At 36.5% G+C, this 10,962-nt stretch overlaps 1 protein-coding gene across 1 annotated transcript; it reads right to left on the bottom strand.

Moving 5' to 3' along the window:
* Positions 1 to 3,069: 3,069 nt before the first annotated feature.
* Positions 3,070 to 6,534, bottom strand: LOC121422399 (scavenger receptor cysteine-rich domain superfamily protein-like). Its single transcript, XM_041617414.1, has 3 exons — positions 6,426 to 6,534; positions 5,608 to 5,721; positions 3,070 to 3,526 (listed from the first exon to the last, which is right to left on the bottom strand). The coding sequence occupies exons 1-3, from the start codon at positions 6,490 to 6,492 to the stop codon at positions 3,225 to 3,227; spliced, it is 483 nt and encodes a 160-aa protein (XP_041473348.1). The 5' UTR covers positions 6,493 to 6,534; the 3' UTR covers positions 3,070 to 3,224.
* Positions 6,535 to 10,962: the final 4,428 nt, after the last annotated feature.

Genomic DNA, 10,962 nt, shown 5'->3' with positions numbered 1-10,962 from the left:
CATAATTGCAAGGATGGCAATCAAAAAAAGTTATCGCGATTAAAAAAGGATGCATGGGTTCAGTGGCATACCTTAGATTTTTCAAGGGGGGGGGGGGGGGGCAAATTCGTCCACCAAAAAATTCGACAAGCAAAAAAAAAGGTCTTAACCCAGCATGTAAATTAGGACATTTCGCACCAGAAAAAAATTGACAAGGAAAAAAAGAGGTCTTCAAGTTTAAAGGAGGAGGCACTTGTGGCTCGTCAGGGATCACTTGTAACTCGTCGGGGAAGGGGGGGGGGGCAAGGATACGTTCCTTGCATGAATCATGACTCGTCAGGGGGCGCCAATCTGCCCCTCCCCCTTAGGTACGCTAGTGCATGAGTTGCCATTATAAGCAAAGCTTAACTGCGTGATGACCTAACATAAGAAATGATAAAACCTATTGTTGTCAATAACTGATGCAGAAAAAATAAGAAATTTTATTTTCAGCCAACATGGTGTGGGGTCTGAAAATAATATAGTCTATATGGGGGAAATAAATGTTAAACAGAAGATGGGAATGTCACAAGCCCAATCACACATTAAACAGAACAAACAGAGATGAAGAATTATAATTCAGGAATACAACTAAATGGAGTGATAGAACTGAACTCGATGAAGTTTGGTGGTGCACTGTTTTACTAGAGGCTGCTTTGACACATCAGAACCCAAATCATATCTACAATTATTTACTTACATAAATTATATTCAAATTAAGGAAAGTTTATACCAATTAAAAAATGGAGGGGCAAACTAAAAGTGTAGGAGTCAAATTCATAAAAATAACCAATGAGAGAGAGAGAGAGAGAGGATGAAGATGAATAAGATGCTGGGATGATTACATGATAGGAAAGTTGAACACGGGGAGCAGATGTGGGAATGTAATGAATGAACACATCTGAATTAGAAAAGAATGACAAGAGATGCAGGTTGAAAGTCGATTGGAAACGGATGACAACAGAAGCATCAAGAACGTAAACAAAGCTGAACAGTCCAACATAAACATCCTTCTTTCAAAGTATTGTCCTCAATATAAAAAAAAATTAAATTCAAGACAAATGAATTGGATTACCTGTGCTATACCATATTTTTAAGTTAGTGACATTATAATACATAACTATTTAAAAAGAAACAACTAAACTCATTTAGGTAATAAATCAAATCAGACATTTGTATCATTTTTATTGTTTGTGTGTAATTATTTTACAAGACAAAGTATAAAATTAATTTTATACTAAAGTTACTGAAAAATCAACAGAAAACGTCAGTTTTGGGGACAAATAAAAGGTTTTTTCTTCTTTATTTTTTGTGAGGTCTACCCCATAGGTTCTCGCCATACGGCTAGGGGCCTTTAAATAGGTTAGGGGAACGGTTTTGAAAATTGTGTGGGTGACTCCCATGCAATAAAAAGAATAGGTTGGTCACTTTTTTTTACTTATTTACATCATATTTTATCAAGAAAAGTAGGCCTCCGGCGATGAGAGGATCTTACAATACCAAGCAAAATGATTGTTCACGAAATTGAATTTCTCCTTATTAGGCAGACACAGGAACAAAAATCTCCCCTTTTGATGTTCACAGAGGAGGAATTTAAGTTCATGCTGTCAAAACTAAAGATTTTGCTTCATTTTATAGCAATATAAAGTGTGTCCCAGAAAAAAATAAAGCCGAGATTTGTCGACGATTAATCATAATTTCCTCACAAATAGGCATATTAACAATTTCCCTTTCATCTAGTATTTAAGAAACATCCTCATTCATGCATATAGTGGGTAAAAAATGAAACTATTTGAGGAAAGGATACCAACAAGTAACTTGTCGGAGGGCCGTGTTTAAATTTCAAAAAAAGAAATTTACCCGTATATCTAAATCACAGCAAATGGTTAGGGTATATTCTGTGAATTCAGTCTCTTTATTTATTATATTTTGTTAATTTCATTAAAAAATTAAGGAAAAGAGATTTTTAACAGATTCCGTACCATGCATCACCCGGTTAGCACAACTGTTTCTTAAGGCATTGCTGATCGTCAACAAATTTTCAAATCAGCCAAGTTCGACAGCTAGCCTGAAAAACGTCTTCATATCATAAAATCATTGAAATTCGAGCATTAATTTCAATTAACAGAACTTATTATTTCTTTACCATTTTCTATCATTGAAGTGTCAAATTATAGAGCACTTATTGAACTTATGATAATGAGCTAAAAACGATGCAAGAAATACGATTTCTTCACCCAATGTGCCATGAATCTATGAAATGTTAGGAAAAAATTGGGAATGTGATTCACAATAAACCTCTATCTTGAAACATGCACACATATTTCCCGCATGGAACCAGTATGTTAACCACGATCCTGTCTTACAAAGATTTGCGATTGATCTAATCAACCTCAACTATGGAAAGCCAGCAATGTCAACATCTAAAGTGCATGTTTGTTAATTTTTTTTTAGATATGATGAATATTAAAATTTAGCATTTTCTTAAAAATTCAGTGTGTTTCTCAAGCTTGCAAAGGATATCGTGTAAATTTCCTGTCAGAAAAAATAATGGCATTGATAGATGTACATGTAGTTCGATCAGTTTGATCAACGTAACTCTTTGTAAGACGGGGCCCTGAACTGCACATTGATGTCCCAATATAAGAGCTTCATATCTCCTCTACAAAATTATATTTTTTTGCAATATCAATGTCCCAAACTGCTCATTCTTTCGACCCAGGAGTAGGACCTGTCATACGATTAGACCGACCGAGATAAAGAGATCAGACAGGTCAGACATTGACAGTCACGTGTTTTAGTTCACTAGGTGGCCAACGAAGAGCAGATTTTAGCATCCACTTGGCAGGCACTTTCTACAACGTTGAGAATCTATTGAAAATGTCTATCATGGACAGCTACATTAAAAGTCGATCCACGTCGAGAGATGGTGGACAGGGAAATCACATCGTCTTAAGATTCGGACCGGACAAAAACATGTCGTTTGTCAAGAGTCCTGGACATCACTGCTGTTTAGAGTCACTGATTTTCGACAAAGTTTGTTTTGAAGGGCTTTTGACAGAAAATTTTCTGCGTTATAGAAAGCGTCTGCAAAGTGATTGCTTAAAATATGCCCTCTTGCTCTTGAAGGTCCATGTTAAGAGTTTGTATGGTTGGATCAAAGCTTTTATTATGCAAGAATGTGTGAAACATTCCAACACCTGAATCTAAACACATACTACGGATACATCCTCACCGTGGCCACAATTATGCGTGAGAGACTTTGGGCAATCAAAAATGTTGGTTTCGAATCCACCGCAAACCACGTCATCGAGGACGATGCTTCCAGTACCTTGGCCAAAGTAAGCACAGCAGAAAGCGCTACCACTATTGTATCCCAACATCCGGCATACTACGCCAGCACTGACATCTGCAAAGCCATCATCACATACCGTCCCCCAGCTTCCGGAGTATAATATTTCCACTCGTCCCTCGTTAGCACTGGAACTACCTGCGAGCCTCACGCCCACTGATTTAAGAGAGAGAGAGATCACACCTCGACAGATTATTATCATACACTGTTTATCTGAAAATTTATTTTTCTATTTCATGAAAATCAATACAGGCTTTACAGACATAAGCTACTGTTCAATTAAGTCAATTCAATACAATAACAATAGTCAGTTCTTATGAATAACGTCTCTATGCGCTTGCAAAGGACTTGGATATTATTACCCCGGCTGTAGCTCAAGCAGCTTTCCAGCGCTCGGCATTTTGTCAAGGAATAAATTCCTGCCAGGTACCCATTCACCTCACCTGGGTTGAGTGAAGCACAATGTGGATTAATTTCTTGCTGAAGTAAACTACTTCCTGGCTGGGATTTGAACCCATGACCCTATCTTTCAAAGTCCGGAGACTAATCCACACAACGCTCCACTTTGTTGACATTGTTTGAAATGTTCCTTTGTTAGATCAATAAATCCACAATTTCAGCTCAAGTTATTGTGATAAAGTTATACTGTTCATGAATTCAATGATGCTTGAGATGTCAATTTTTTCTGATGAGTAAAGATCACAAATTTTAAGCTCGCTCTTTGTGCTCGCATTATTGGTCCAGTAATACAGGCCACGTCCTACATGAATTCAGAACTTTTGCAGATCAGTGTATCGAAAAAAAAATCTTGTATTATTGGTTAAGTGGTATACGCCTCCATGTTCATGAACTGAAACTGTGCTTGAATTGTCACTATTTCAGATTAGTTGATCGTGATTCCCGGAGGGGGGGGGGGCATGCGCGACCCCAAATAACGAAAAAAGGATGTCTTTTTCAAGATAGGGCACGTTACGTATGTAACGCGATAAGGGTGTCAAAACACAAAAATAATGAAAAAGGGGTATCTACTTCGACGTGCTTAGGGTCAAGTTTGTGGGGATGATAAAACAAAATTCAAATCTATAAACTAAAGGATGTCCTTTTTGCCCCAACACTACGTGTTTAGAGGCCGATTTGCGCGAGGTGTGGAAGGTGGGGTCGTATCTATATGATATGTAAAGGTTAAACCCGACGACCGACGGACCCGTGACCAGGGCCCGTGACATAACAATAAAATATGGCTGTATTTGTTTAGGGGTTCATTTCAGAGAATACCTGCCAAGAGTATCGTTTTGCTTCCAATACTTGTTAAGGGTAGGGTTTTACTCGCCATTACTTGTTAAGGGGTGCATTTTCAGTATGTGGAAAATACGTGTTTAGGGTGGTGGTCGCGCATGGTATCCACTCGTAAATGGAAGTCCCCCCCCCCCCGTCATGATTATCACAGATACTTTTCAGTTACTTTCTTTGTTTTTATTACCTATTTTGCAAGTTTTTGTTCTGTTCTGCTTGTTTCAATGTACATAGGCCTGATGGAGGCCTCATGACTCACGGCCAATATATCTCGCCGAATAAATACAATCAGAAAGATACGTCTTACATCTATATGCCTTCATTATACGTACATATACAGAGCGTCCCACAAAAAAAAGGAAACCCGTTTTCAGAGATAGATTACACAATAGTATTACTAAAATGTTTTTACTATAAATTTGATACTCATGGCAAGAGTGGAATCTCATCTCTCATGAAACCAACAGCTTTGCAAATTGTTCACGCATGGCAGATAACAAACAATAAATATTTAGGCACATCAGAAACGGTTTGCGCAGAATCCGAATCCACTCTCATTTCAGGGTTCAGTGAGAGACTATAAAAGAAATGCTAATGAACCAAACGTCGAATATGCACGGTCGTCGTATCACGAACCAATCATGTCATTTTTTTCTGCGCCAACTATTTTTCGTCTTGCTAATAATGCGTGAAGTGTTTGTCTCATATTAGGTATCAAAATAAAGAGTAATACATTAGTTATATGATTATGTGAATGAAATATCACTATTCATTTGCCTTTAAATGATACAGACATGGGAATCTTGGTCAGTTTCTTTTTTGGGGGACGCACTGTATGTATAATACACCCCCCACACACACACATACATATATATATATATATATATATATATATATATATATATATATATATACAATCTGAAAGCTTATCGAAATTTACTTACCATCCTGACAGCTCGTTCCATAGTAAGGTAATGGGCATGCACATGAATACAAATTGACACCATCCGAACAGGTACCACCATGCTGACACGGGTTGCTGCTACATTCATTAATATCTGTCAGTAAAGATTCGGAAGATATCAAAATAATTTTCTTGAAATCTTAAAATCCATATTTTATTGTTCGAAATAGACACCAGAAATAAAATACTCCGAAAATTTGTTTTGCCCATTTGATCGTCGGCCCGGCAGCCGCTGTACCAGATCGACGAGGCTCTATCCCTTTAATTGTTTAACGCCAAACAGGGTAGCAGCAACTCCCATCTTTTAACGTCTTTTGGTCTGACGCGGCCTTGGTTTGAACCATCATGACCATCGACCTCCCGGATGTGAGACGGACGCTCTACCAACTGAGCCGACACACCGGTCTTATTAAAAATAACGTTATTTTTCACGTTATTGAGCGATATATGAGAAATCGCACCTTGTCTAAAAATCACGGTATAAAAGTTACTTATCAATATTATTCTTATATGGACGATATGCTTAATTGTAGAGATTCTTCTTATGCACGTTATATGGACTATATGCCTTACATCTATTAATCATTACATGAGTGTTTTATTATATCTTCTCGATTTTCCCTCGTTGATCACTAAACTTTTGTCGCATTCCCCATTCGTTCCATTGTCCTAAATGTGTGATTGCAGGAATGGTTGGGATAGTTACTAGGCTTATACATTAGCTGGTAGCTTTTGATATTTCCATGGTTATGAAGAATATTCTTTCATATATAGGTTAATAGATAAAGTTATTCTTACTAGTCTCACAGTGTATTCCCTCGAAGCCAGACGCGCAAGAACATGAGTAACTATTGACAGCATCCATACAGGCACCACCGTTTAGGCACGGTACACTGCTACACTCATCAGTATCTGAGTGTGAAAAGAGTTCAGTAATGTGTTAGCGCTTCTGCTAACCAAGAGTAAAATAAAAATATCGAGTAGCAATATCAGGGTTTTTCTACTTCACAAAAGAGTTGCCAAACAAGGTTAGGTAAATATTTTGTATTAATAATACTGTACAGTATCACAATACACGTATGAGTAGTTTATTTCATTTATGGAAAGTAGGAAAAACCTTTGTACAAAAAGCTATACGTTTTAATTTCCCGTTAATCTCGAACTCTGTACCTAATTTTTTTTTCGCTCATGCAAATCTCTCTTCCTCTTTAAAAGAAGATTAAAACAATACTTTACTTCAAAATATGTCGAATTTAGCAGCTTTGTTACAATTTTATATGGACATCTTTCACCCCTTACACAATGTATGTCACCTATGTTTTTTAATATGTATATATACATTTGTTTTTATTATAATATGCAAAGTAGGCTCCACATAAGCATTTGAAAGTTATAAAGAGGCTTTATCTCACAAGGCCATTACTGGCTTTATTTTAAGTCTTCCTATTTGATTTCTTCTATGAGTGACCATACAGGCCAAATAATATCATTGTATCTATCTTATGTTATTTTTATATGATTTATTCGCTTTATTATCAATCTGTATACTTGATGTGTATATTTGATGCAAATATGTACTTCCTGTTTTTAGAGATTAAATACATACGAACTGAACTTAACTGAATTGAACTGAAAGTTATAGGATAGGACGTGAACATATACATGATAAAATGTCCAAATAAAATGGAAAGAAATTCAGAAAGTCAAATTTATATTGGCAAGAGGAATAAAAAACTTTTGTACCAAAGCCTGACAAAAATTGTAAGGTAGAATATTTACTCAATTGTAAACATGAATGGCCCACGGAAAAAAAATCGCGATTCAAATTAGAAAAGTCAAAGTATCATTCGGTATGGTAAGGTTTCCGATTTTTGTTACACTTCAGGCAAGATCATTTGTTGTTTTGTTCAGTTCCAACTTTAATCAATGTGTTCGATACACACATACTACTGAAAGTAGACAGACTATCGGAAAAATTTGGGTGTCGTCTTTCTATGTCTCACAATCACGCACCCCCTATACACCCATGCACACACGTGCGCTACGCACGTACACACACCCACAAGCACAGCTATAAACATGATAAATGTATAAGTACATGAAATTGGATCTTTCTGAGTTTTTTCTTTTCTAAAAATAATCCTCACCAGTTTCACAATGTGATCCTCCATATCCGTTGACACATAAACAAGAATAGCCATTAACTTCATCATTGCAAGTCCCTCCGTTTAGACAAGGACCACTCAAACATTCATTGGTATCTGGAAATAAAAGTAGGGCATTATACTTTTCAGGTCCTTGCGCATTGTATTGGGAATTACGGACACAACTCCGAGCGAAGATGATGGAGGTAGTAGGATTCCTACATTATTTTGGGGCATTACCTTTTAAATTATTCAATTCCAAAAGAAACCACGTTTCTATACATGTGTTTCCTCTACGATTTAAGGAGTACTCCAGACTGATTATAGTATGATTTGAACAGATATAGAAAACCCAGACAAACAAAACACTAAAAATTTGATCGAAATCGGAAAGGAATAACAAAGTTATGGCATTTTAAAGATTTGCAATTTTCCGGTAAAACAGTTATATGCATGTGTTCATGAAAATTCATTGAGCGAACGGATAATGTCGTAACCCCTCTTTCTCTTTTGTATTTTAACATATGATTTTGTTTTCAAGGACCCCCCCAAATGAAATTGACAACTGATCTAGTGCAATGTATATTTATTGCTGCAACGTATTAGGGAGACATATCATTTATACGTGTATAAAAAAGTGAAACAATTATGATTTCATGTAAAAAAAGGGGGGATGTTGGGATGTAATATCATCATCATCAGCACCCCTTACATGCCTAATGAATATGCATGATGACGTGCATGCAACTGTTTTCACAATACATTGCTAAACTTTAAAATTCAAGAACAAAGTTCTTTGTTATTTGATTTTGATGAAATGTTCAGCAGTTTGCTTTGAGGATTTTACTCCACTTAATTAGATACATGCATAAATATTTTCAGCCCGGAGTACCCCTTTAAGGAATGTAATTCTTGCTTTACTCAAATGATAATCATGGCCAGTCGGTTACAAGGTTCCTTGCAAGTACTGCATCCCAAGGTCGTCCAAGGACTTTTCAAATGGATCACAGTAGGGTTGTAGAGACCTAAAAGTAAGCACGAACGGGTTTATTGCAGGTTTGGATACCACAAAATAAGTCGTAACAATCACAGAAATTTCAGTGCTCAGAGTCAATTCCAGATGTGATGATCGTGCGTGCAAGAACACGCACGATCATGCGCACGGTGTACGATTTGAGGAAGAGGGAAATGTTGGAATTTGACGACAGTACAGAAATAATGATGATGATGATGATGATAACAATAGTAATGGTTATTACAGTCATTATCATTATTTTTATCATTATTCTAATTATGATAGAAATAGCAATAATCATGATCATAATGTTATAAATTTATATGTATATATATATACAGTGCGTCCCAGAATAAACGAAACCGAGATTTAGCGATCATTTATCATAACTTAATCATAAATAGAATAGATAAATGACCTACCAATTTAAAGCTTAGAATCTCCTCTTTCATCTGATATTACTTAGCTTATTTCTTATTCACGCATGAGTGAGCAAAAACAATTTGAAGAAAGGATACCAAAATCTCATTTGGCTAGGGGTATCTGGGTTTCAAAAAGAAAACCACATTTCTGAAAAGTTCAATATCTGCTCTTTAATTTGGTACCTCAATTACAGAAAATGGTGAAGAAATAAAAAAGTTCTGGTCATTTGAAATAAGCCTTGTATTTCCATAATTTCATGAGATAAACGTGTTTTCACCGGTTTCCCACAGAAGCTTTCGCATGGTGAACAAAAGATTTAATGCATGGCTGATCGTCAACAAAACGGAGTGTTGAGTGAGTTTGAAAGCCAGCCTGGAGAACCTCTTCATTTTATGAAATTATTGAAATTCAAGCCTTATTTCAAATGACCAGAACTTTGTTATTTCTTAACCATTTTCTGTAATTTAGGTATCAAATTAAAGAGGAGATATTGAACTTTTCAAAAATGTGGTTTCCTTTTTGAAACCCAGATACCCCCTGCCAAATGAGTTTTTGATATCCTTTCTTCAAATTGTATTTGCTCACTCATGCGTGAATGAGAAATAATCTAAGTAATATCAGATGAAAGAGGAGATTCTAAGCTTTAAATTGGTAGGTCATTTGTCTATTTAATTTATGATTAAGTAATGATAAATGATCGCTAAATCTCGGTTTCGTTTTTTCTGGGACGCACTGTATATATACAAAATATATTTTTGAGGCGAAAAGAAAAAGCGAGAGATGGGGAGTACGTCATAGTGCCATGGACTAAAATGTTCGAAAAGAGAAGACTTTATGTCAGATATATTAATGGCAAAGTAAATTTATAAAAAGTGAAGGTGCTGCGGCTGAGAAAACCCGTTCACCATAGGCTACAAGTGTTTGGGGGTCTCTGTCTTAAATGGCATGTTCATCACAGGATCGAGCTGGTGTACAAGGCATAAGGATGTTTTATAAATATTTAATAATAATTATAATATGCAACATTTATATAGCGCTTAATACAAATGTTTCTAAGCGCTGCATTTTATTACCCCGGCTTTAGCACGGCTACCCTGATCGGGCGCATCGAGCACTCAAGGAATTTCTTCCTACCGGGTACCCATTTACTACACCTGGGTCGAGAGTGGCAAATGTAGATAAGCGCCTTGCCAAAGGACGCTAGTGCTGCGGTGGGATTTGAACCCGGACCTTGTGGTTCACAGTCCGGAGACTTATCCACTCAGCCACAACACCTCTCTCTAAATATTTGGCATATACACTTTCGGTTTTTTTTTAAATACCTTCGTTGAACATTCTTAAACCTTACTGGTCCAAGAATCACAGGTGAGGCATTCAGGGCTTTGCCCAAACTCTGCGGCTTACTTGGGACTTAGATTTAGCGAAGGTTTTGCGTGTTATGCCGAAACTTTTGCGCAATGTTTTCGAACATATTTCGGGAAACGATCTGGAATATCTTTTAAACACTGTAAACTTTGCGCCGACCAAAATCACAACTCTCGAATACGATTGTCGTCGTCGATGCTTGCACTTATACGCATCAAATGCAACTGTTTTATTTTGCCAGTTTTAGGACATTCCTTCCCAAGTTTCAGTCTGAAGAACAAACTCAAAGTGCGATTGATCTAAATTTGTGTCAATAATAAGTGACTTGAATTTTATAATGAATTTCAGAGCAATCAAAATTTGAGTTGGATATATCAATCCCACTATC

The sequence above is a fragment of the Lytechinus variegatus genome, chromosome 1 (assembly GCF_018143015.1).
Source record: "Lytechinus variegatus isolate NC3 chromosome 1, Lvar_3.0, whole genome shotgun sequence".
Classification (NCBI taxonomy): domain Eukaryota; kingdom Metazoa; phylum Echinodermata; class Echinoidea; order Temnopleuroida; family Toxopneustidae; genus Lytechinus; species Lytechinus variegatus.
This window is presented reverse-complemented; position numbering and strand designations above follow the sequence as displayed.